General features: G+C 37.9%; 1 protein-coding gene across 4 annotated transcripts in view; it reads left to right on the top strand.

The window, feature by feature from the left end:
• Window positions 1-27,609, top strand: part of PlexA (plexin A) — a 597,216-nt gene that overhangs the window by 500,709 nt on the left and 68,898 nt on the right. For all 4 annotated transcript variants that reach the window (XM_083117039.1, XM_083117040.1, XM_083117041.1 and 1 more), the window contains one exon: window positions 16,474-16,574. In XM_083117039.1, coding sequence (XP_082973165.1) covers window positions 16,474-16,574 — 101 coding nt within the window. The remainder of the gene's footprint in view (window positions 1-16,473; window positions 16,575-27,609) is intronic.

The raw sequence follows: 27,609 nt of genomic DNA, 5'->3' as shown, positions 1-27,609 counted from the left end.
TCTGCCGGAGTTCTGTCTGTAAGAAGCTTATTACCCACACCTCACCTTTCAGGGAAACCTATTTTTCCCCTTCTTCAGCTACTTTTGCTCCACCATTGTTCTTGGCAGTCTCGATCTGGTGTTTTGAACAGGGAGGAAATTACCACTTTGTTCTTCCAGTGGCTGTTTTTAGTGGCACGGGGAAAACGAAAAATGAGAAAATGGCAAGGGGGGGAGGAACAAGAAAGAGACAAACTGCGGAGAGCAACGACACCTTTCGTCAAAGAAGTTGGCGGGGAAAGCGGGTGGTGGTGGCCGTGCCACGCCAAATGATGTTCCCACGAGGAGTTGTTGATTACTTCTCGCTGCCTGGAATCTAACTGCTTCGCCTGAGTTCCACAAAATGATTGTGGAGCTTTAAGTGTGTCTGTCTCTTTTATTGCTGAAAGCCACGTGCTTTAAATGGGATGTCCCAGCACTTGGAAGAAGTATTGTTGTGAAGTGAGGTACTGTATTTCTTGTAACCCACTTCTGGCGTCTCTGTATTGATGGCCCCTTCTCTCCGTTGTCAATTCAAATATATTTCATGTCAAAGTGCCCCTGAATCTCATAAATGAAATGCTGTAACTTTATTCTATATTGTGTCAACAATCTGGACTTGTCATTTGGACAAAAATTCAAGTATTATACATAATTAAGTTAAAAGGTTTTTTTTCCTATTGTTCGTTTATTTTAACTTTTTGATTTTGTATTGTTTCCCACCCGTGACACCAAAAAACAAATAACTTATGCCTTAACTGTTACATTTTTCCTTCAACTCTGTCTTTAATTATTTATTTTTTCATAATTTGAAAATTAACAGAAATTAAAATAAATTTCTTATTAAGTAAAGAGGCATTGTTTTATATTCTCACCCGTGACACAAAATTGTTCACTTTTAGCTATAAATCGGGTAAAGTATTTTAAAAGTAGTTATGTTTAATCAACAGTGTTTAGTTTCTCAATTCATTGCACATAAACTGTAAGAAAAATGCTGCAGTTGAATAGTTACTTTAATGCCAAAAATTTAGTCTGTCGCCGACCCCTGACAATGGATCCATATCATATATCCTTATTTCTGCTATTGAAGTCACGTGGTGAACAAGCCTCGGCATGCACTCGAGAAAGTAGGCAATATGTAAAAGCTATTACAAAATAAATTTGGCCACATACTTACACACATTAAAGATAAATAAACAGTTTTTTTCCCTCAATGTTCACATGGTGATAGTGTAAAAATAACAAGATAGCCTATTTAACGAAAATACGTAGGATGTTATTGATAGAACTACGCTTTGATAAGTATTTTATAACATTCGACAACTTCAAAATAATGCGATAAGAAGATGGGTAGTATTCCGATTATCTTCCATGTGTGCGTACTGTACATTGTTTATCTTTGTACATTATTATAAAATTTCGTTTAATTTTAGTGAAAACGAAACGATTTTATTACTTCACCTAGCACTTTCTCAGAATTTAGAGTAACAGCTAACTTCTCCTGATTTTTAAAACTAAAATTGGAATTCCCAATAACTGCTTTCTAGGATGTAAGAACTTTCAACACAAGTAATACTAATAATAATAAAACTAAGTCGTCCTTTTCTTTCCTGTTTCTTACCCCGAAAGCATTTGTGTGAACGTTCTGTTAATTGTTCACGTGTTAGTTTTTGTGCGTTACTCAACCCTCCCCTCTTTTTCAGGTGCGATTGTCATTAGCGATCTTTTTGTATGCAATATTGTAGACCACTTTTCTATGTAGTGTGCGTGTGTGTTTAAAAAATGAAAAATCTTCAGTCCATGGTAGAGATGCAGCATTTTCCCCTTTGTTTTTTTCCTTTTTGTCAGGCACACAGCGCGCCCCCTTCAAGCTTCAATATCGATTTGGGTTTGTTCCCCTCGTTGCTGGCCTTGTCCTTGGGGACAGCTAAGACAGGCTAAGTTCCCACTCTGCCTCTTACGGGGAATTACCGCATGGGGATGGAAACCCTTCAGTCTGCGCTTTTGTCCGAAACGTAATCAATCAAACAAGAGAGTTGGCTTTGAGTACAGTACCGCAAGATAAGAATAAAATAATCCAAATGTAGAAATGATTTTTTTCTGTAAATATTCCATTTCGTCTGAACCAAAAAGTCTGTCTTGGTTTTCTAATGCAATTTTTCTGCGTATGATTTTTTTGTCGTGAATGGAAGTTGATTTTCGAACAAGTATTTAGCATTCTTCTCAAGTGGTGTGATCAACACCACGCTGTAGTTACCTTTGTCATGTTTGTCTGCTTTTATTAAACTAGTTTTGATCCGATTTCGAACCTTTTTTTATTCATTTTTCAGTAAAATTCTGAGCATTTCTGCAAGGTTTTTATCTCATTTTGATCACATTTCTTGTCTTTATCTTTAATTTTTGATCTTCTTAACTATACATTTCAATATGCACTATGTAGTTCGCTTTATCAAGAATGCAAAGCTGAAGCGTTAAAACTAATGGGCAAGTATTTATTCTTAACCCGCATAATTGCAGTATATACAAATGTGGTTTGGATGAGGCGTATTTAAATTGTCGAAAGTCAAACTAGTACCAGGGTATCTACCAGTCAAGAAATCAAGAGGTAGGTCAATAAAGTCAAGAAAAAGTCTAGAAATTATGCTTGTGGTCAAGAATTTTTGCTATTTTTTGTACAGTATAGTGAATTTACATTGTGATATACCTGTACTGGGATTTCATAAAATGTATTGAGTTGTGGTTAAGGTTTGTTCAGTTTGTTTCTTAAGAATTGCATTCGTGTATGCTTGAAGTTTTGTAAAAATATTAAATAAAGTAATGTGGTTAATTCCCCATCCAGGATGAAGTCTGAAGCATTAATTTTTAAATGCATCAAGTCTAAATTTTTTGTTAAAGTACAGATTCAGTTTTTATCATAACCCGCCTTGTAGGGATTTTTCATTGAACAAAAATATATATTTTCTTAATTTCCAACTACACCTAAGTAGTGGGCGATTAAATAAATGTTAACAAAAGGGAAAAAAGGTCAAGAAAAATTATAAAAATGTCAAGAAAAAGTCAAGAATTTTGGATTTGTTATTCTGGTAGACACCCTGAGTACGCAGTGCATGATCACACAAGCATGTTGTATAGCATAGATCAACGAAGAACAAGAAGGCATTTCCGTTGAAATCTTTGTTCCTACTACTTTGTTTATCTTGTGAAAGTTTGTTTTGTGCATCTGCCATTTGAAAAGCTATCACTCCCAGTTTGCACTTAGTTGAGGTCGCTTTCGCCCTTTTTGTGTCTGCTTGTTCCTGGTCACTGCCTCTGATTTCTTTAAGCCGTTCTTTTTTCTTTTCACACGTAACTTCCTGCCGCATACCTAAGTGCAGAGCAGATGAACAGATGCTCTCAGCCCACTTCACACAATGTACAAAATTAATACGGTGTCGGTATCTCTGAGAACAAATTGCTGCTGCTGTTAATTGTTCGTCATATTTATGACAAACAAATTAGACATTTCCCCCCCCCCCTGTTAATATTCGACTCTCATGTGGCATGAACAATTTTGAATGAACAGTCATAAGGTTTCTTCCACTGTGAGTTGTTTACAACAGCATCAACCAGTTTAGTTATTTGTTTTTTTTCTTAACACACTAAAATGCTACTACCAAATTATCAACGTACAGTCACCGGCAATAAAAAATAAAAAGTACTGTCTTCTCTGCAAGGCGTTGTGTGTGTTGCCTAACTCTACGGCGATAAGTCGAATTTAATAGCAAACTTTCAATGGCACCTTCTATCACGTCCATAGAGTTAGGCAACATACACAACGCCTTGCAGGGAAGAGAGTATTTCAGGATCTAGGTGTTCCATTTTTATTGCCGGTGACTGTACATCAATACAGTTTCGAGTGTGTTTCAAAATTGGTAACTATTTTAGAAACAAAAAATTGGTTGTGTGGTATTTCCTCCCACCAAACTGTGGTAATAAAAATAATTAGGGTTTGTGTTTGAGAAGACCTGTACTCGCTCACAAAAGTAGAATTTTCGATTAAAGTAATTTTTCTCAATCATTTCACGAAGGAATGACGCAAGTCGTCTTGGATTGTAATAAGAAGATCGTGAAAGGGGGGGGGGGGAGGTCTCCGTGAGTCAAAAGCAGAGTTTGATATTTATCCGCACTTCCCTTACAATTTTCATGAGAATGCTGGAGACGTCTGTAACAGGTCTTCTTTCAATCCACTTCACTTTTTCAACATTTATTCTTCCATCTTAGATGTTGCAGGTATTCTTGTTATAAATAAGATACGAGGCAAAGTAACCAATCAGTATTGCTAGGTTTGCCCACCCAAAGCTTACCAATTTCAATCCTAAACTTTATTGGAAGCTGAGCCATTATGTTTGAGTTTGCAAACGAATGATTAAAAAAAAATCCGATTGATATTTCTGTACTTTGTGTTGTGTGCCGTGAATATATGGTGGTACGTTTCTTCTCTGTCCTTAACAGAGTTTGCAACTGATCTGGTAGCATTGAATCATGCAGCGAATGTCAGCATAGAAAGTCTTAACAAAAGTATTCCAGACCCTTTGAGGGTAGCAGGTAGACGGGACAGCAACGGCAGACTGAGCGGAAACCAGTGGAGTGGCAAAACAAGCTTTTCTTGGTTGTAGTTTTTTGTCGACTTGTCGTCCGTGTGCTTCAGCTTCTAGGGGTAAAAAACTTTGAACTATGGGTAACAGAGATTGACTGTAATCTAAATGTGCCACGAGTTTTGCTGTGTTGCATGTATATAAAATCATGCATGCACTTAACTTCAATCGTAGGCAGTCCATCGTTGCTACACTATTTTATTTCCCTTTCCTTGAGGAAATGAACAGTTCTAAAACTTGAGAACATTTTCCCGTGATCGTTCGTGCAGTTTTCAATTTAACCTTTTATGAAACTACGTTGGGCTTATGTATATGTTTGTACACATGCTAATTGAAATGGTTCTGTTTGTTATTCTGTATAAACCAATGTATGTGTACGTTTATCTGCCGTCTGTAATTGGAAGCTTAACTCTGTTAAGGGCAGTAATTAAATAAATAAATGAATTTATTGTTGAACTGAAATTCATGCGTGACTATCCTACAGTTCAGGTAGAATGTGAACCACATGATCAATACTCTAGCAAGGAATAAAACACTTTGGTTGTAAGGTGTGACAATGTCTCCACTTAATGTTTGTAAATTTTTGCGGAAAAGAAAAGATATCGTTTGAATATTTTTCAATTGTGAAAAGATACACAGGGTATGTATGTATATAACATGTGTGTTTGTGTGATATCGAATCTTGAGTGCTACGTCGATTATTTGCATATTATTTCGTGTACAGACTGTCACGATTTTGTTAATTGTTCCTACTTAAGATGCTTTTATTTATAATTATTATTATTTATAATTAAGGAGACAGAGTTAATGCTGGTATAATATTAAGAAATATCTTAAAACATGCGATTTTAACCTAGGACCGTACCTTCGTACCTAACAACTAGATTAAGGAAACTCATACGTTTGGATTTTAAAAATTTTCCATGGCTTATATTAGCATTAACTCTGTCTCCTTAATTATAAATAAAATCATAAGTATCATCTTAAGTAGGAACAATTAATTGCACCGTGGAGTTCAGTTTCTATCTACCTCTTATGTTAACTGTGACAATGAGAATAGATAATGAACTTCTAATATGACCCATGGAGCATTTTGAGGGGCAAGACCTGAAAAACAGCTTTTCATTGGGTGACTAGTTCCATTGCCGCAGTTTTCTAGCTTCGTAGACAAGAGTCCGCTATTATATCGTTCAAGTAATTCCCCAATTGCCTTCACGATGCTGTCACAACTTCAACTTGAGATTGAACCCGGGACCGATAGCACCAGAGACGAGAGCAATAACATTTTTTTTTTTATAAGGAAAACCCCTAAGCGATAGCCTTCTCTTTTTCATTCAGGACAAACGAACACAAAAATCCATGTCTGAACCAGGATTCGAACTCGGGATCCCTGCCATAGTAACACGCTCTGCTAACCAGTCCGCCACGAAGGTCGACTTGTTGGTGTGAAAAGGCGAACATAGCCATTCGGCTACGTGTGATATGTGAAAGGCGCAAAAATAATGTTAAGACGCATAAGCAAACAGGAGTATGAACGTACAATTCAGGATGCGTCAACAATTGCCATTCAAACATAGGCACATCCATCCCTTCTGCCCCATTTTTACATAGTCGCTATTTAAATCTATCAACTTTACGGTGAGTTTTTTTTTTCTTTCGATTTGTGATGCAGCATCACTGAATCTCATAGATATGTTCCAGTCTCTTAATTTGATGAAAAATTTCGTCTCTCTTGACAATGCCTGTTTCTTCTTTTTCCCCGGTTATTTTGTGCAGTTTCCGGATCCGCTATCCACTCTTCCCTCTGCGAGTACGACTTGAATCATCGTCCCCCGTCTCTGCACGGGCAATTTAATGGGTTTACGTGTTAGGAACGTCGAGTAGTACTTTGATATTGGAGGAGATGAGGCACTCTTTGTCGGTATCTGATGACTTCGAACGGTTTCAAGTGATTTAGAGATGAAATCAGCTCTCAGAAATGCTTGTCGGCGTGGATTCGAGCTCCCTGTTGGAGAGACGGGGGAACAGGTGCCCTAGAAACTTCGGGGTCGTCTCAGCCTCGTGATTGGCTGCAGGAATTGTCCTCTGCCGAGTCAATATGTATGGCAGAGGCTTGCTTTCGGCAAGACTATCTGAAGCGCACGAACATATAGTGAAGTTTCCACATGTAATTGTAGTGAGAAAATATTATCAATTGCAATATACGCACGCATACATACATACATACCTTGCGAGGAATAGATGCACACGTACCGTTTCGAATGGTCGAATGGACTTGGAGTATTTTTAAGGACTTTTCGACATAAAACATTGTAATTCATGTTTGTAGGTAGAAGAGACTTTGCAAGTAGAAGGGCGTAATGACACTTAAAAAAAAAAAAATATAGTTAAAACTCAATACAAATGCATAGTTGAGTAAATAAAGTACTCAGAAGTGACAACTTGCATTTAGTAGTGTTTTCAGGAGCATTGTCTCTATTCTTTCGCTATCATTACTATATTTTTGTCCCGGTACTGTTCGCCAAGAAAAGCTTACCGTTGGTTTCATCAAAATTAGTACTTTTAGTCTTAGAAGAGTTTCCGTGCTTTACCTGTATGTTTCACACATATGCGTATGGATGTGTGTGAATACACACACACCTTATGTTTGTATATGCTATTCACCGGGAATTCGTCGAATTCCGGGATTTATGCGTGAATTATTGTAAATTATGCGTGAACTCTTCTCCGTAGACGTGAAAAAGAGCTTTTATAATCCAAATCCTATTGAATTTATACATATTTATAAATGCCCTGAGGCAAGCTTTTCACAGTTTAGCTTTTATTTTTATCGAGGAAGGAAAATAAAAGAAATCTGCGTGCAAAATAAAACAGAATTCTCTCAATCCGTTTACTTTGTCAGTATCCTTTGCAGAACAATATATCGGAGAGACGGGATATTATTGCAAGATAAAATATCTGGAGATTGATTAGTTAAATTTGAGTTTGAAATTCATATATAATTAACAATTTTCCCTAGATTAGTGTATTCCGTAACGTTTGTAACTTGTGTTTGTAGAGGTGTTTAATGCCTGAGTATGTGAAGTGGCAAATGTAAATTCTGCACCTTAATTAAATATTCATACCGCTTTGAATTGAATTAGAATTTTTGGATATATTGGAATCACACACAAACCCTTTATATTGTTTTTCTTTGTGTGGTGAGAGGCGGTAATACGTAAAGTTGAAATAGAGAAAATATCTGTTTGTATCCTTGAACGTTTGGAAAGTTCGCCTTTGAGAACCGGGAATTATACTTGAATTTTATCATGATCTTAAAAGAGTGGCCAACCTGATATATATATATATATATATATATATATACTGGAATTGGAAGACAATGATGGATGACTTTAATTTTGAGAATTCCGAAACAGTTTAGACACTGAGAAACAATAATTGAATAATAAGTTTGAAAGGGAACAGAAATTTCCATTTTGAGTTGCAGTTTTGAATCTGTCTTTGCATTTCCCCTGCCAAAATATTTGGATTACTTACGTGGAAGCGATTAATACAAAAAAAATATGAACATTGAAAATATTTTTGAGGTAAATGAAAAAAACAGTACATGTTATTATTTTTGTCGCACGAAATAGCGTTTTTCATGATTTGAAGAGCTTCCCTGTTTTCATTACTTTTTCAGTTCCCCTCCCCTTTCTCGAAATATACTTCCTGTTATTTACACCGGATAAACTTGGTACCATGCAAAGCGTACACTAATTGGAAGGGTAATCGTCTGTTGACTGGTAGAGAGCTATTAGAGGCGGAAAATTAAAAGCAGATTGGATTTTTTTGTCTTTCCCGTTTCCATCGTATTTTTCAAATGCAACTTTTATGTTCGCGTTTTCACACCAATAAATTCGTCTAAAAACTTTCATACTGCCCGTATAACATATCAATTATTTTTTGGAGAAAAAAGTTTGAAATTATATTGATGAGAGTTCGGCACAGTTTTGATGGAAAGTTAACTTTTGCATTGAATTCGACATAACATGACGGAGGAAATTTTAAAAAAATATGGAAGTTTCACATTCCTCTTCTCTCCGGGGAAGTTTTTGAAGGTTTGAGAGCAGCACATCTCGAATTACTGCAGTTGAAGTGTTCGATTACGTCGTCATTAATTAGGATGAACTTCTAATTGGCCACGTGCTAGTTTTTGAGTACTGCATAAGTTTGATCTTTACGGGATGTAGTTCGCAAGTTGCATAATACGTTTTGAACATTCAACTTAAAATATCCCAAAAATGGGATAACGGTGTGCATAAGTGAACTTACCTTTAAAAAAAATAAAGTTATTTTGTGCTGTATGTTTCTCTCCCCTTAGACAACTTCAACTGTGAAGAAATAAAACATTTTGTTGTTAGTGAAAGGAAATTGAAGGAAAAACATACTTTTTTTTTTACCAGAACTGGTTCCATTCTGATGTGCTGCTGGCGTTTATCGAGAAAATGAACAAAAGAAATGCAATCCTGCTTATGAAAACGCTCTGGTGAACGTTTGGTCTCGTGTCATATAGGCGGCCGGTATAGTATTGATTTTGAAGGTGTTGCAATTCTCAACGCCACCTACCCGTGAACAATGTCAATAACATTCTCACCACTTTCACCTAGCAATTGCTACAGCTTAACATTTTCCAAGTAAATGTGTTCATGTGTATTCTATGTTGTTTCACCAAGAGACTACTTTCACTCCTTAATCACTTCACCCACAAAAGCAAAAGTCAGTCACTAAACAGAATGAACAGGATTTTATTTTATTATGTTTTCGTGTCTGTTTAAAGATAGGGCGGGCTCTTTTTACGTCTAGGGCAATTTCTAAGATAAGTATGTGTATAGTGACTTAGGATAATTAACGAAAGTAAATAAACACGCATGTTTAACGTTTTAAAAAGCTAGTGATCCCGATTACGATTCCATTAAACTGATTTCTATTCATAGTTGTATGTTCCATAACAGTAACTTACAACTCCATCACCAAGGAAGTAACGTCGACCAAAATCAGAGACTGTAAACCTCAAAGTAGAAATATTTAGTAATTCGGCAGTCTTTGTTTTCAAACTCAGAACTTGAGCGAAATTGGTATATTTAAACCACGACATAAGTTAATGTAGATACAGTAAAAAAAAAAAAAAATAGTAATTCAGCAACAATCGCGTTACAGTGTTCCATTTCTACTATGACGCTGAACGTTAGTCACCTTTAAAATTTGGGTATTGTAGCTTGTATAACGGTCAATATGTTCCATTCTTCCAGAAAACCGCATTCTGAATCTCGAGGTATTGAACAGGCAGTTCTTGCTACCCTTGACAAAATTTGATTTTCCGTTTAACAAATAGTAGAGAGGCGTGTGCTTATTCTTTTGTTTATTTACTTTTGATACGAAATTCGTTAAATTGTAGACTCATTGCTTGTTGCTGCAGTCCCGGAAAATCTGCACAAGAGAACTGTACTCTTTCGAGTCGAACTCTCCCATTGTAGCTAGATTTTTCATCGTGCAGATGGCAGAGACATCAGTCGCTCCGCGCGTGGATCGATATTGGTTGCTGCTTCGTGCACAGCACTGGAGTGTTGCCAGGTCGGGTCAAATTTTGTTCGTGCATATTTCTCACAATAATCGTCTGCTTCATAATACGCATGCATTCTTGTTGGGGATAGTGTTCGACAGTCGTGTTTTACGTAGCCATGCATGAAATATCCAGCTTGAATTGTATAATGAGCCATTGAGTAACATAACTTTTCTTTTGATTTTAAGAGAGTTTATAAAAAAAATATTTAAAATTGTACTCCCACCCAAAACCATACCTCTGCGGATAAAATGCTTGTCATAGAAGCTAGGATACAGTAATATAGTTACTTTGCAAAATGTTAAGAGTAATCCTATATTAATCTTGAGTTTTAGTGCTAAACATTGTAAGTTTTTATACCTATTGATCCTTTCTTCCGTTATTTCGTTGAAATTATAATAAAAGTTTGCGAAACCGAAACTTGTTCTCAAAGACCTGAATAGCTAAAAATGTACATTACATTACGACTTTTTCGTCAGTGTTGTTCACTTTTAAAATCATCTACAGCTCATGATCACGTATTCATGGCATTTAGTTCTGGTATTAAGAAAATTCTTAGTTTGGTCTCCTCACTAAATATAATGATTGCAGTATACGCGTCGAAGCACCACACTAGAAGAATGAAATACGTACCTTCCCGATGGTGTAGAGGTAACGTTGTCATCTTGTAATCAAGAGGTTGCGGGTTCGATCCTCGGTGGAGCCACATGGCACGATGGGTTTTAAACTGTAGATCCAGTTCCGATTGACATATCTGAACGTAAAGTGGAGTTAAACGGAACGTCTGACTTTTGATGGTGTCTATAAATGTCTGTATCTTGGCAACCCTGGAGCTCGCCTGGCTTGGGGAACTACCCAAGTTGTACGACCGGAAAAATAACGAACAGTTCTCTTTCCGATCATTTTCAGCAATTGACAGACACCTTTGCCGTCGCACGTTACAGTGAGAAGCGTCAATAGCATTTGTGTGCCTGCGTATCTTTTGTGTTCGGCGAGAGTTGGCTTCAAAGATGATGTACGCATTGTTTCCGCTTTCTTCTTCCGTTTTTAATGCGTTTCTGTTTAAACAGCAGCATTCTTGTAAATTCTTGCTCTATTCACAGCCACAAACATTGAAGGCGAGACGAACGAGTGGAGCAGTTACATAAAATTACAAAGAGTATATAACCTTAATAGTTAATGCTAATTACAGAATAAATCGTTGAACGATAGAAATGTGCTCTTTAAGAGGAAAATAAGACTGACTCACGGGATTCATTAGCAGAGCTAGGAATTTTAGGTGCAAAAATTTGCCAATAAAGGTGCAAAAAAGGTGCCAATTTTTGTACAAAAAAGGTGCTAAAATAGGTGCTAATTTTCAGATGTAAAATTTAGTGTGAGCAGTGCATACATATATGATTCAACTTGTCCGGATATACACATAAGAGTATTTTCTGGTTTTAAATCGTTTAATATAACTAAGCAAAGAAAATTCTCTGATACATTAGAAAGCGACATAAAGGAAAACATGCTTCTTCTTACTCGCTTAGAATTAGTCATCTCAAAATCTGTTAAAATAGATTACATTCAAAATTTCTATGTTCCTCTGAGTGAGGCTACATCTGCGGTCACTAAGCAGATACTTGTAAGTTGAAAAAGAACGTTCAACATCAACAGACGTATTTTGCTTTCAACCGGTAATCCACATCCTTGTTGGTTGTGACTTCTTGAACACCAGGATTTTTGGCTAAACTTTGTTCTAACTTCCTTTCCCGGCCCCTTGCAGCTCTCGTTGCACATCCATCAAAACAGCCTACCATGCTTCCTTTTCAGGACACTGCTCCCCCAGTTTTGTGATTGCAGTAGTAAGGAAAGAGAAGCCATTTACAATATAGAGTTCATCTTGTAATTCCTGTTTAAGTGCAAGTTTTTTGGCTTTTTCTACAGCTGAGGAATCACTAGGCAAAGCATCTAAAAATTTCGATATTGTATGGAAATGATTGCAAATAAACACTGCAGCTTTTAACCATGTACCCCATCTAGTGAGGATGGGAGAGGGTGGTAGTGGAAGTTTCGTAATTTCTACGTACTTCTGTATTCTAGAAGGAGCCTTTTTCAGTATTTTCTTAATGCTAGAAACAAATTCGCTCACATATGTATATTCATCTTTAAGAGCTTCACAAACTCGATGCACAGCATGAACAATGCAGGTCACATGTTTTAAGTTAGGATACATATTCTTCAGATTAGAAAATACAGCTGACATGTAAGATGTCTGATGTAATGGTCTGTAAGAACTAACCACACTCTATCATATTTTACTCCCTCCGGCCACAATACAAAACATGTATCATTGAAACTTTGCATTACACTTGCATTATCTGTTTTGCCGAGAAAATAAGTTTTTAAAAGCGTGGGTTTCACTTGATGTCCATTGAGAGGTGCTACTAATATGTTCAAAACGTACCTGTTTTGCCTATCTGTGGTTTCATCTAGTATGAAATAGACTGAATGGTCAGCTACTACTTGCCTGATCTGCGAGATTTTAGCTTCATAAAGAGGTTGAAGGTAAGATTTCCTTAAGGTGCTCTCATCTGGAACTGACTTCCCAGTATATTTTTGATTTCATGACTGGATTGTTAAGTTTTGAAAGAGGTATTCCACATGCTATAAATGCCCTTGCTGTCTCACTGAAAAATTCATTTGTATTTCTGGAACTCGAAGATGCAAGCTCCTCACCAATGAATTGCTGTCGCTTCCCAGCTTTACCATCTCGTAGTTCTTTATTCCTGACGTGCTTCCACTTTGTAGATGCTGCACAACCCAAGTGCGTTGGTGTTTGCCATCAACAGCAATAGAAATATCACACACATCACACCTCAGAACAGATCCATCACTCTGAATGCCGTCACCACTACACTTTTTAACAATGTCCTGTAGTTTCCCAACATTTACTTTATGTTTTGGCATGGTGAACAAGCAAATCCGATGCATCGATCAGTCGATCACAGACTGCAGTTACCTTGCTCGCTGAGACGGGAGAAGGAAACTAAAACAAAACAGCTTTCCTACAACAATTTGTAAACAATACAGAATAGGACAAAAAGAGCACAACTTATAGCAATTAAAACGCGTTATTGTTGGCACTGTTTAAAGTCTGCGCGCTTACTACATTAACGTCCAAGAACTGAAGAAAGCTGATTCATTGTTGTGCGGTAAACAAGAATCATGTGTCAAGAAGCCGTGCCTCGAATGTGGGTGGGGTTAAACAGCGCGCGAGTTGTATTAAAAAAGATGATAAAGATGCAAAAAGGGCAAAAAGGTGCAAAAGGTTCTGAGATTGTGAAAAAGGTGGAAAAGGTTCTGAGATTGTGAAAAAGGTGCAAAAAGGTGCAACCGAAACACCATGAGTAGAGTTCAATATGTGCTTATTTTGGTGATGAGTCACTTTTATACCCATTTTCACACAAAAAAAATTTAAGGTGCAGCACCTAAAATTCCTAGCTCTGTTCATTAGCGAAGATTTACATTAAGGACCATTTGAAAGTACGCTTTCTTTACAACTGTGAATTGAAGAAGGTTTTGAATGTTGTTTTAAGCAAGATCAAGAGGATTTATTCGTACAGCCGGACCCTTAGAAATACGTACATGAATTTGTTTCCTTACAAATAGGCTCGCACAGGATGCATATCGTTCCATAATAGTAAGTTCATAATGTATCAATTACGCACATTACACTATATCATTAACCGCGGGTGAAATTTACTATGTGGAATATTGTTGGCAATGCCACAGGCTTATGTGTAACATACATACTTTCAAAAAATATTCTTCATTTTAAAAGTTCATTTGTTCCCAAGGTCTTTCTTATAAATGAATGTAGATGTGTTAGAAGTGTTTTAAGATCGTACCATTTGGAATATTCTTAATTACATCTTAAGAACCACCATCCTGTCATTTAAGGTAAATGAGAGGTAAAAAGGTGCCTAGGATTGGGGGGAAAGACAGGGTAACGCCAAGTTGATAAACAGGTGGAAGGCCCCCCAGTTTGTTAAATGTAACACGTTGGTGAGAAAGGTCAGGAACAAAAATAGATGCTAGGTTAGTATTCATAACTTGGATTTCAGGCTGTGATCTCTTAAGCTGGATATCATAGACCATCCGTGCCCAGAATTTACTTTGTTTTTTTGAGGATATTAACTCTCAAAGGCCTGTATTTTGAATTGAGGTCCCGAAGCTTTCATGCTCATGCCTCGAAAATCAAATAAGACATCTTAAGATTACAGAATGGCACCAGTGATCAAAGCGAATTAGTAAGGGTGTGGGAATGGAAAATGAGCTGGCGAAGCAAAGCCGATAATACCCTGGTTTCAATATAAGGAATGTCTGGTATTGTTACGACTGGAATTGCGTAAGAGATATGTGAAGCTTTGTCGATGAACGGTAACCGTGAAAGCAGATGGCTTCGAAATAGAACTGAACTTGTTTTTGGATATGAAGAGTTCAAAATATGCACATTAATACGTAAAACGAGAGGCACGACAAAATATATACACGTATTTATAAACACTCCACGACCCTGTGTATTGCACATGGCGTTTCAATAGCGTCCAAGTTGACGCATTGTAATGAAGTAAGGGTGACTAAACATTCCAGACGCTCTAATCATTAATATGGAGATAGGGGAGATGTCTTTACTTACCAGGCATTGGAATGTTTGGTCATCGAAATGATAATTGTTTAGATTACTTTGAAGATTTCCTATTAAATGCTTCAACGTGATAAGACGTGTTGAATGCATACGGTGAATCTTCGACCTAGTTCGTACCATAACATTAGATAAGAAATAAAATCTACAACTGACGTTATTGTCTTCATAAATAGACTCTTGTTTTTTGTCCCTCAGTCGTCGACTCTTATGGAAGCCTAGATAGTTCGTGAAATATTTAGTATAAGGTAAAATTGAATGCAATCAGAGTTTAGATAATTCGTGAAATATTTGGTATAAGGTAAAATTTAATGTAATCAAAGGTTAACATCAGATTCATTACTGTTACAAAAATTGATGTGTAAGATATAGGAACAGGTAACTCCTTAGTTCTATATAACAGCAATTGATTTGTTTTCTTTCCTTGTGCATTACCGAAGGTTGTTATTGCCACCCCTTTCGAGTTTAGAACTGTTGTCTCGTGTCTCGATCGCCAGTTATTCTTCGAATATTTGCGCTAAAAAGAAACTAATGTGATGATATTCCCATGTCATAATACCAGCGATCCCCTCCAATAATCTTTTCTGAGAGGTGCCGTCGAAGTCTGCCAAAGGAAGGAGCAGGCTTCCATAAAGACATCGACTAGTAATGCACTTAAATACACTTTCGAGGCTGGATGCAAATGAAGTAATTAGTCGGTGGGATCTTCGCGAGCTGTTTCCATCCACTCGAGGTTCTTCTGAGAAAAGCTGGCTTCGGAGTTTTAGAACAAAGTAAGTGCTGGTGGCGCACCAGCAATGTGTTTATTACATTTCGGAACGAAAGTCAGCAAAATCGCTTTTAAAAGCTGGCTGAGCGTGGGAAAGAAGAATAGGCAGAGGATTAGGCTTACTGTAGGCCAATTGAAGAACACGAAATATATGCTTTGAGGTACACACTATATTAACGTACCTTCTCTTTAAGTTCATCAACTTTTGAAGGTTCTTGCTGTTCATTACGGTCTCTGAGAAATTACAAACGATGATGTAAATTAGTACCCACTTTATACGTTTCACTGTGCATTCCCTTGTCTTTATTATATGTGCCAAGTAATAATATTCAGCGCCTGTACTATTTGTAATAATATGGTTTAGTATTGTCTGTAGACTATTAAAATAAATAGGAAAAAAATTAGAGTGGGCTGTGAATATTTATTACTGTTTTGTAAGTAAATATTTTAATTAGAAGAAACTCACAATAAAGTAAATACTAACACATTTAATAAATCTAAGATGAAGAAGCCCTATATCCTTCGATTTGCCACACCACCCAACGTTTTTTGTTTAAACCCTGCATCTTGTAGTCAACATGCTGATGCACTATAAGCATTGTTGGAAAACAACAGTTCGATCCAAAAGACTGGTGGTGTACTTAAATAAATAACAAGATCAAAGTAATTTTTAATAGGAGCTTGTGCAAATTTCTTTAATTGTGTGTTGTGCTTTTTTCTTCTCGCGTTTCAATCCTAATCAAAGATTCATCCTCTCTTGCAGGTGTCCAAAGTGAAGGTTCAGGAATGCAGTGTGTACAAAACTTGTTGGGATTGTTTAGGTGCAAGAGATCCATACTGTGGCTGGTGCTCCTTGGAAAATAAGTAAGTAATTGTTCCTGTTATTTACGTTTACATTTTATTGACATAATTTTGTTCACCCCGCTGCTTGTTAAATCATAGATGTATATGTGCAGTGTTTCAATCTGCTGTGTGGTACCCAGATTCACCTTTGCGGTTAACAGGTGTTTTCTGTGATTAGAAAATCTGAAAGATCCTGTGTTGCAGTCTGCTTCTCACCAACGAGTACGTCGGGTGAATGTTGCTGAAGTATTTTGCCGAACAAATGTCATGTTTTCCTTTACAGTTGTATTGATTCATCTTTACTTGATCAAGTATTGTGCTGACACTGAATATCCTTCCATATCGTAATTCCAATGTCACAATTGCAGTGCCCAAAGCTGTGGTGGTTCAAGTTAGGAAACGACAGGCTTCTATCTGATCAACATGAATTTGATCTTCGGCGTTTGAGATTTTGTTTGTATACTCCAATTGCGCCAAGCTGTTTGGATGTCGACTCAGTCAATTTTGTGTCTGTATCGGGATCTGGACAAAGAAGACTGGAACGTGGTACCAATCTGGGTTCTTCCTGCGAAGACTTATAATAAGTTTGATCTAGTCCCATATCTCCTGTGCGACTTTATGGAATGGTACTGCTCAAGTGCCCACCTTCATTTTTTACTTGGCATTATTCCTGAAACGATTTCTCGCATGGTTTAGTCAGCTCCATCACTCGGCTACACTAACCTCTGATCGAATCAAGTCACAGGAATACTGGATTTATCTTTTACAAGTAGTCTGTTGAATTTATCATAACGAGACAAGTAAAATGGAAAATAACATCCACCGACTTACATGTATCAAAGCCATAGCACCTTTGACTTCATAATTTGGTTCTCTTCATAGCTACAGCCAGCTTGCATATTGCTGTACTGTGATTAAATTTTGAATACCTTTTCTCCACTACCCCTTTCATTTTAATTCCTCTCATTTCTGATTTGGAAAATCGGCTTCCCCTCTCTTTTTTTCTTCGCATCCATTATTCCATTCCTTTGGTTCCAACAAATTGTTCTCTCCTCCGACTTCTCTCGCCTTTTTATTGCTTTTGTTTCCCCCCTTCCGCTGCCCTCGCGCCCTACGCCATTTCTTTTAATTTCTCCGTGGAGCAGTCAGATTTTATTCCCTTGAAACTGAAGAATTCAGGCGAACCATGTTGTGGAGGCTCATTAGCTGCGCATTAACAGCTGCTGGTCACACCTGGCAGTTTATCTCGCAAGTATCTGGGATTGATGATCTTCCAGGTGGGAAAACAGTCACTGTTACCAACTAGCATTTAAGTTAACCTACCTCCTTCTCAGGCTTTCGAAAATTGGGAGATTTAGTAATTGCATCATGATACGTTATGTAAGGAAATGTGTGAGCTATTGTGCTTTCATGCTTCAAGACCTTACTTCTATGATAGTGGTACGGTCACGTTTTATCCTTAACCTTGTCTGCCACACTATAAAGCCCAGTTGCTCAAGTCGTCGTTTCTATAAATATTGATTTGTCAAGTGTACCCACCCAGACTCGCTTCTGATTACACACTCCTTGTGTTTTTTGTTTTCCATCTCTTCAAGTCAATCGCGACGAAGAGAATGATTGATTTGGTTTATTTTACTTCGCTTTTCTGCCATATTGGCTAATCGCCAACATGAGGATGGGTGATGATATGATGAAATTGATGAAGGGACACTCACAAAGAACACCCATGTCGGGATAAGAACATGGAACCCCTGGCGTCGTAGCTCGCTGTGCCAACGGAGGCCTGCAGAATAATTGATGAAATGCATGGGGGGAACCATGGCAATCTCTCCCTTACCAAGAATTCGAACCTAAGTGGTGCCGTCTCACTTTCGTTTATCCACTCTGCCTATCCAACTAAGTATCGGGCCTCACCGAAGTTGTTCTAACACTTGTAATCAAAATCTTATGTGCTCTATACCCCTTGGAGTCACATTGCACATTGGTTCGGATCACACTTTTGACTATAGGTCTAGTCTCTATCTGTGAATGAAGTGAACTTAAGCAAGGTTCGCAATCAAGATTTAAATTTTGTATTTGAATTAATTTTCTTTGGGTGCGTCAGCACTGAGGTTATTTTGCACCCGTCACAATATACGGGGTCCAGCCCCTTATCATAACAAAAATAAAAGCATGTCTGAAAACTTAAAATTTCCTTACCTTGGTTAAAAGCTGAGGCTAAAAAGGGCGCTCAGCACAAATAAGGACAAAACACAGGACGACACAGAATTATACTGGCCATGGGGCCACTCGCCAGAGCCTCGTTAGTCTCCAGTCCAGGGTGGAGGGGAGGTTGACTATTGGGTGCACTACGTGGAAGGAGCACCCCTTACACCCCTCGCCATCAAGATGTCCCAGCGTTAATTCGTAGTACAGGCATAACAGGATTTTCCCTGTTCGTGGATATTTGTGTCATCATATATATATATATATATATATATCGAGCTGAGCATTTAGCCAGTGCCAGCATTGTTTTCAAAAATTCCTCTCTCTCTAAAAACCGCTGTGATGGTCCAAAAGCTATTTAAAATTGGACAGTCACATGAATTTTCGTACGGGGTGTGGAAGTTTCTTGGCGCCAAAAGCCGATTTCTCTTATCACGGTATCTACATTACAGTACAAATAACCAACACGAATATTCACTTGCATGCTGCAGAGGGAATTCAAAAACATGTAATTTTTGAAAATTTGGAGTATTTGAGAGGTTTTCGAGGAATTGATCAGTCCAGGGGGAAAAAATACATTTTCTTGTTTTTACAAGAGAACAACTTCAAACTTTCAAGACTCACTACTTTCCCCCTGTATACCATTTTTTTTTTTTAAATTTTCACATCTTCTCAGGACTTACCAAGTTTGTTGTCTGTACAGTTACAAGGAAGATACAAAACTACACTAACGGAGCTATGTAATGCCATAGACAACAGCAAATCGATAAAATTGGACTTATTAAGGTTTTCCCCTGTAGCTACTCTTCAATTGTTAAAATGGCTGTGCACGCTGAGGCCAAAGGTGACTTTAAATAAATATCATTCAAATATATACAATTGCGATTCTGGGATAGAATAGATGATGGGTTTTCTGAACTTCAGCTTGTTGTAGGGAAGCTTTTTACTCGCAAGATACTGAACACGAGCTAACGGCTCCGAAGATGATAACGCAGCATCATTTACTGTAGGTAGGGATTGTCTCTCAGTCCGTGTTGTTGCTGGCGGTTTCCAAGGAGACAGCGTCTCTGGGGAAGCCCCTTGCTGTAAACGGGAGGGGAAGAGCCGCATCTCATAACAGTTTCTCGTCCAAGGCTATAACTCTTTCTCGTGTCACCTGGCCGAGCTACCAGAGGGTGCAAGTATACGCCTTATAATGAACACGTCACGTTAGGGTTTGAGAATATAACCCCCCGAGCAATGCTCCCCTACCTGATGGATGTTCCCCGTAGTTTCCTAAGTAACTTTCAAATGATCACGAGCCTGCAGAGTTTGTGGCTGGGTATCAATCGTGAGCGCACAGATTTAGGATCATATTTCCTCAGTTCTTCAATAGTATTAATGTTATTAAGTAATATCTCTAGCTCCATAATGAGATTTTCATTATTCATAGTAGACAGTCTAATTTACCACTCTCCCTCTTCCTAAGTGAAATTACCTTTTGGGGTAAATGAAAAATGCTGTTTTCTGCGAGTTAATTTATAGTCCACTGAGAGTTGAGTTGTCCCTTCAAACTTCTAAGAAGCCCTATTTTGGAATATATGTATGTGTATATATTTCAAAATTTGTTATATATAATGTAATATATGAGTGAAAGAAGCCTGTAAGACAAAAGTTCAGGTTGCTCGTAGGCAGGGACATGACCAGAAGTGTTCTCAACCATATTTTTAATTGCCACAGCGATGCCGGTGCCCCAGTGGAGTGCTTCGAGAGTCCTTGATTACAAGGCCAGGACGTTACCACTACGCCATCAGGGAGGCCTTAATTGGAATTAGACCTTCAGTTTACATTGGTATCCGATCCACTAAGTTGTACGTGTATCCTCGTTTATCGAGACAATGGATTTATTATTATTATTGATGCAGGAGTCCCTTGGCATTTTGTGGCATGATTTTTGATATCCTAAAACTGGCAGACAATTTCATAGAAATTTTCTTAAATTTACGATTGCGTGAGCGAAATATAATTGATTGCACATATGTCATTATTCGCTGAGGGCCTGTATTGCCGTTTCAGCGTAAACTTTATTTTTATTTGTGTTTTGTGGTGTTCGAGTTGACGATTTTTTTTTCATTTCTAAAGGGAGGTTTTGTTTGTATGCTGGTGTTTTTTTTTTTTACACAAATACTCCGGACTCTTTTGCTGCAACGCGGTTTGTTGGGAATAAAGCTGCGGAATTTAAGCGTTCCAAAGCAAATCAAATTGTCCTCTGTGTCCAGAACTAAAAGCCGTAGAAGCGTGTGCAGCCATTCTATGGGCGCGCTCGTGGAATTTGATCGTTCCACGAACGGACGCGGCTTGACAATCAAATGCACTCCCCCCACTCCTAAATAAAATAAATTCAAGTGTACGGAGCTCGCACAACAAATCCCGCTTTTCACTTTGTTTGCTAGCCCATGAGATCGCGCAACCGTTGTTCTCCAAAGGGAATTTGCATTGCTAATTTTAACTAATACCTTGTCCCATCTGCAAATATTGAATGCAGAGATCCTTACAAATAATAAAATGTACACTATGCTTTGCTACGTTAGCCGATTGCGCGGTTTGAGCTGAGATTATGGCCCTAGACTGGGATTCATTGGTACTGCATCTTCTATTCCGAAAGACATTGTTTCTCTATACCGTTTGAAGCGTAACCAATACGCTTAAGGAAATCGCATTGTAGCTCTATGATGAGGAACTAATTTCGTTATTCTTAGTTTCCTGTTTTATTTCGATGCGATTTTTTTTAGGTAATATGCAAATATAACCTTTATTCGTACTTATAATGCTCATTTAGTTCTGAAATACTAATTTTAGCACTGAATTTTTTAAATGAATTTTATATATAGATATAGTGATTTTAAACTTCATTGCTACCGCAATTTTCTGTAAATGTTATCTGGAAAAATTGTGTGTTTTATCTTGGAAATGTTTAGAGCTTTATAAAAAGAGCTGTAAAACTTTTTTTTATGCTTACTGCAGTCCACGTGTAGTGTTATTGATTGTATACTTGAATAGACCATCCAATTAGGCTTTAAATTGTTTTGGAAACCTTGTCGTAATTCACAAACCAATTGTTGTGCGACCGGTGTCCAATTGAATAATTGTAGTAGGTTGCAGCTTGTGGAAAGATCCTTCTATCAATCACGTTGTATATTTGTAACTCTAGTATCTCCGGACACGTTGAGAGTTCCATCACACGTATTTGTACCCAAAGATACAAGCAACTTTCGCATTTTATGTGTATATATTATACTTTGTTTTGCACAAACGCTATCAGTGCAAATGGAAATACTACTAGTGATTTGTAATCAAGGGGTCCCGGGTTCGATACCCGGTGAAGGCACATGGCACAGTGGTTCGGATCCCACTTTAAACCGTAGGTCCAGTCCCGATTAGCCTTAATGTGCATAAACTGGACTTAAAACACCAACTCAACAACTACTAATGATTTGCCTGGTGAAGTAAAATTTTCTTATTTCCCTTAGGAGAGTCTGTCAGAGTTTCGGTTTACTCAAGAAAACTTTTCTGTGCAAAATTTAAAAAGAGTAACTTTCTGTTCACATTATCACAGGAGAAAGAAAGGGGATAAGAGACAAAGTGTTCCAAACAAACTTAAATATTCATGGAATCGTGGGCGATCGGGAGAATGGACTAGGGAGAATGGACTAGGAACAGTCTGAGTAGACAGCTTGGCAGGGAAAGTTGCCAGGGTACATGTCTTCAAGTCAAGTAAGTAAAGTTTCAGGGTTATGGGTTAACTGTGCAAACAGTATTAGATCGATCCTTACATTATCTTTTAATGTGAAGTGCGAAAAAGAGGAAGAAATCAACCTTGTGCTCCATTGTCGTGCCAGTTGAAAAACCGCGGGAATTTTCTTTGTACTTTTCACCAGTGAGCATTTGCAAAATGGCTGTTCCTAAGGTTTTCAAGATAACGTTTGACAAATGTACGCTGGTAGTGTACACCAAGTAAGCAATTCATGAAGGCTATAGAAAGCTCCCGGAAACACAATTACTGCCTTGATAATAGTACAAGTTTACAAGATCATATATCTTTGTTGATCAAGTTTGCAAGCTAACAAGAAACCAATTTGCTCTATTTTCGTGCCTCGTCCCTGTGTTATCAATATTTTTTGTTGATGTGCATTTTCGGGGAGGTATATCAGAAGACGCGCGTATGAATATGCTATTAGCAACACGATTGATTGATTTAGTTTATTTTACTTCGCGTTTTGTGCCTCTTGGCTAATTTGCGAAGATGGGGATGAGTGATGAAATGATGAAATTGATGAATGGACATTCACAAACAACCAAGCCCGACCAGGATTCGAACCCGGGACCCTTGGCGTCGCAGCGCGATGTGCTAACCACTCGGCCACACAGGGTTGCTATTAGCAACAGGAAATTGAAGTGTTAATCATGGTGTAGTGAAGTCAATATCATTTCGATAAGCCGTGGTCTATTATAATAATGCAAGGTGTACTTTACCCACACATGTGCTAACTGTGCTAAGGAGGTTTTGATGATAACTGAATCGCAGAATGGCAAGTCACCATTATACCGCTCAGAAGAATCGAAAGCAGTGACAAAAAAGACATGCAAAAGTTGAAAGTGTGTTCGAGTATCCGACTGGAGTTTTCAGTGAGCACCGAAAAACTTTCGACAAAGCACTGTTGAGTTAGAAGCAGCGTAAATATTGCTAATGTCCAAATGTTGAACAACAGACAGAGATGGCACAGTACTGGACACCACATTCATTCCGCCATGTAAGAGCATTTTCCTCGTTTGCTCTTAATTGCATTTGCCTTGAGGAGATCCCCATGCTCCGAAGCGAAAGCATGGACCTATTCTGCACTTTGGATGGAACGTAAGTGCAAGTGGCATTGTACTGGACGGGTCTTTTGTCTACTGGAGTTAATAATCCCAGAAGATTGAACCCATGATGGTTCTTTTCATCTGGTAATGAGTACCAAGAACAGAATAGCTAAACCAGCTCGTTTCCCTGGCCCTTCATCTGCACCCTTGCCCCCAGACAATGAATTGGTCAGCTGCACGGAAGTCCTCCATTGCAGCGTTAGCAATGTTGCTTTCGTGTCGTGGCATCGCCGCACACCGAAGTTCAGATGAACGCATTAGCACTGATACTTCTACCGCAGCGTCTTTTCTTGTAATTACCATGCGCAAAGGTAGAACGGTAACAGTGATAGAGAACAGAGCAACGCAGGTGATTTCATTTGGATGAACTTCTTTAGAAAAGAAACATGCTGAGAATTGCAGAAGTTGTGCAATAACCTCAAGTAATGCCTGAATCACACGAAGCTACTTGTAGATCTCCTGCTGGATATTCCAGTTGGACTTGGACTAGTTGTGTGGTACTGGCTCACCTCTAGTTTCCGCCTCATACGATACTTGTTACCGTACTTGTCTGTATACTTTTGTTCCCATAAGACATTGCACAGAGCATACACGATATAAATATGTACAAGCGATTTGAAGAACGTTGTAGGAGAATAGCTACTGCTGTTATTAAAATTAAAATAATCAATAGAGAAATATGCACTAGAAATTGGCTCGAAAGAAAAAATGGTAATCAATGCGTACTGAACAAGCTTTTTAATGAACTAGAGCATACATATTCATACATTAGTCGCAGGATTCATTCATTAAAAAAAAATAGCTTGTTCAACTAATTAAAAACATTTAATACACTTGTAATAATAAGGATTTTCATTATCGACTAATCACATTTGTTTCGTACAAATCTCATCGCTTTGGATAAATTCCTAAATATTAATGAACTGAACACGAATGTACATCATCTCTGTTTTACTTTTTTTTTATCGAGACAGTTTATCTTCACATGGCCAAACTTTCGCTCTGATTGGCTGTTCCACAGAATCTAGTAGAGAAAACCAGTATCAATTAGAATTCAGTCGAGTAGCCAGCCCGGCGGCCATGATTTCCAGGCAGAAAGCCAGTCTAGACGCCTGTTTACAGAGCAAGTACATAATACTGAAACTGAAGGAACGTCAAGGCTTGTTCACAACCTGCATTAAAATGAATGTTGATATTTGTTTCTTGTGGTGTGTATGTAGATGCATACAGCATTCAACAACAAATTCCAACACTAATGATGTATTTCTAATTTGGCTCAAACGATGATCTAATCTCGGGTACAGATTGCTAACTTCCCCATGTTGACTACTAGCTGATTGTCTGAACATGTTACTGTGCTTGATAGGTTTAGTCGACAGTTATCCCATGCTTTCTTCTTGTATCAACTTCAACATTAGACATTATCCCTTTTTTTTTTTTTTAATATAGTTCAAGAGAAAAGAAACTGGGTTCGGAATATATTTTTTTCTTTTTTAGGTTTCTGCCATCACGTATCTATCTTCAAGACGTTTTCCGATCCACTTCTCTGGCCTGTGCTGAAAGAACTGGATTTTATTTATCTGGATGTTTTCATCCGAATATTTATCTACGTGGAAGTTCTCAATGAACATGTTAACCATGGAAACGCCATATGATATCTCTCTTGGCATTTTCCTCTCGGTCGCACATTGTTAGACAACCTTTCACCAAATCCACAACGGATTACGCGTAATTCCCTGATCTCTGGTTTACTTCTTAACGATTGGTTGAATTGTTATGCTGTCAATGTGGAAAGTCGACATATAACAAAACACAACTCGAGTAAAATAACTGAACTGATTGGCTCCAATCATAACTGACAGAATGGAGTGCATATGTAATTTAGCGGAAAACATGGATAAGCGTAACTTTTCCAGGAGTTACATTTTTGGCACGCGATTCACTTTAGAGTTTAAATTGCTTTTAAGCATGTTAACGATCAAATTTTGTGACGTGCAAGATTCTTTGAAACGAAAATAAATAACATTATAAGATATCGGATTTTTCTTAAGCGTCGTGCATTTTCAGTGCTCTTTTTATACTAGATTTTTTTTTTTGTTGTTTTAATCAACATTAGACAATGAATTCTATTTTGATCCAGAGCTTTGAATAAGCCTGAAACAATTCATTATTAAGATGAACTACTATAAAATAATTAAAATGTGAAGGCACTAAAGAACTTAAAATTAAACACGATTGAATGTTTAACCATAAGAAGTAAATATTACTTCGGCGAAGTTGTTGCAGATATAGATTGAGAGGAAGATGCTAGCTTTTCTGTGATGCATCCTATTTGATCGTCTCTGAAATAACTGAAGTTGATAATCCATCTTGAGGGCAAACGCAATTTCAGCATCAAAGGCTTGATCACTGAGGGTCGATCCTTTGTTTGCGGCTCCGCTGGAGAACCCCAATTGATTGTGGTAATCATGTCAACCAGAGTCCACTTCGCCAAGAATCTGTGGCAGGTCAAACAAAGTGCTAGTCTCTTCCGAAGTTAATTATGGGGCCGCTACATCTCCTCTGTGCACAGGAGGAAATCAAACTCTCTGCACGTAACTTAAAGTTTCCTCATTTTCTTAAACAGCTCATCCCGGAGGACGAGCGCTGGGTTAGAGGCTTTTGTCGAACGTGTCGCTCGCGTGAGATCTTTGAGACACTCCTACTGACTTAACCGTGCGAATCATTTCCGTACTTAGTACATTTTTCAGAAGTTCCAGTGCGTGGAACAAGCTGAAGCACATAGGGAATTTTAGTTTTTTGAGCTTTACTAAATTTAATTGTCAATCATCTCCATCAGTTAGTTCCGGGTTTGCATTCGAGTGGTTCGAGTTCCACTTGAAACCTCAGATTCAATCCTGATTAGTGCACTTGAGCATGCAGTTCTATCCCCGGTTGAGGCACATTGTACATGGTTCAGATTCCACTTCAAAATTGTATGTCCAGTCCTGTGTCCATAAAGTGAAGTCCTCGGTTCTTTTTGAAGGGTTCAAAGGCAATAACCACGCCAGAAAGCAAGTGGAAACCCCTTTCGTCGGACGGTCTGCTTCCATTTTAGATAAAATTAGATAGCTACACAACCAAAAATGTACTTGTGGTATTTTCAAAGTTTCCTTTCCTTTTATTAATGTTCATTTAATGCATAGTCTCTAATCAGGACTTACACTTTGATCATTGGATTTGTTTTCCATTATCACAAAATAAACCATTTCAAATGTGTGTGTTGTATGTTATTCACTTTTTCACAGTGAAACTTTGGATTAACCGTAGCTTACCTCTTCCGTACGAGAAACTTACTTACCTAACTTACTTATTTGACCTTTTGGCAGAAAAGGCAGATAGGATGTAAGTTTCAGCATGTTTCTCACTATGTCCATAACGACGGCAATATTCTCCTAACTGAACTAACTTGATGTTACATATGTTTCTTCTTGTTACACCAATAAATATTTTTTCGTGAAAGACTCTTTTTTGTGATAATCGACCTAATTTAGTTCGGGTCACAATGTGCGGTTAGTTTTCCTAGTGTGTTCCGCACAGCACTCCTTTCTAAAACAGCGGAAGCAAAGGTTACGACTGTAAGGCTTCTCTTGATTAAATACTATCTGCAACCTTTGTGTGGAAAAGTGGCACACTTCAATTGATGGGGACATCATCATTGGTTGAAGAACTTACAAGACCAGAGTATATTGCCTCCGCTATCAAAGGGAGAAGTTTGTCAAAGGATGAAAATCGTATGTATGTATTGGAACACAGCATGATCTTATGGTGACTCCCGGCAACGATCTTTTTAAAAATGCCTTGTTTGAAAAATCGGTCCGACATACAGAATTGGAAGAAATAGATCGCACTGGAATTCCTCCTAGAGTAATTTTCAGTTTCCTAGGAATCAATAGAGCATGCGATTCTCACA

Source organism: Lepisma saccharinum, chromosome 2, assembly GCF_977018435.1.
Source record: "Lepisma saccharinum chromosome 2, izLepSacc3.1, whole genome shotgun sequence".
NCBI classification, from domain to species: domain Eukaryota; kingdom Metazoa; phylum Arthropoda; class Insecta; order Zygentoma; family Lepismatidae; genus Lepisma; species Lepisma saccharinum.
This window is presented reverse-complemented; position numbering and strand designations above follow the sequence as displayed.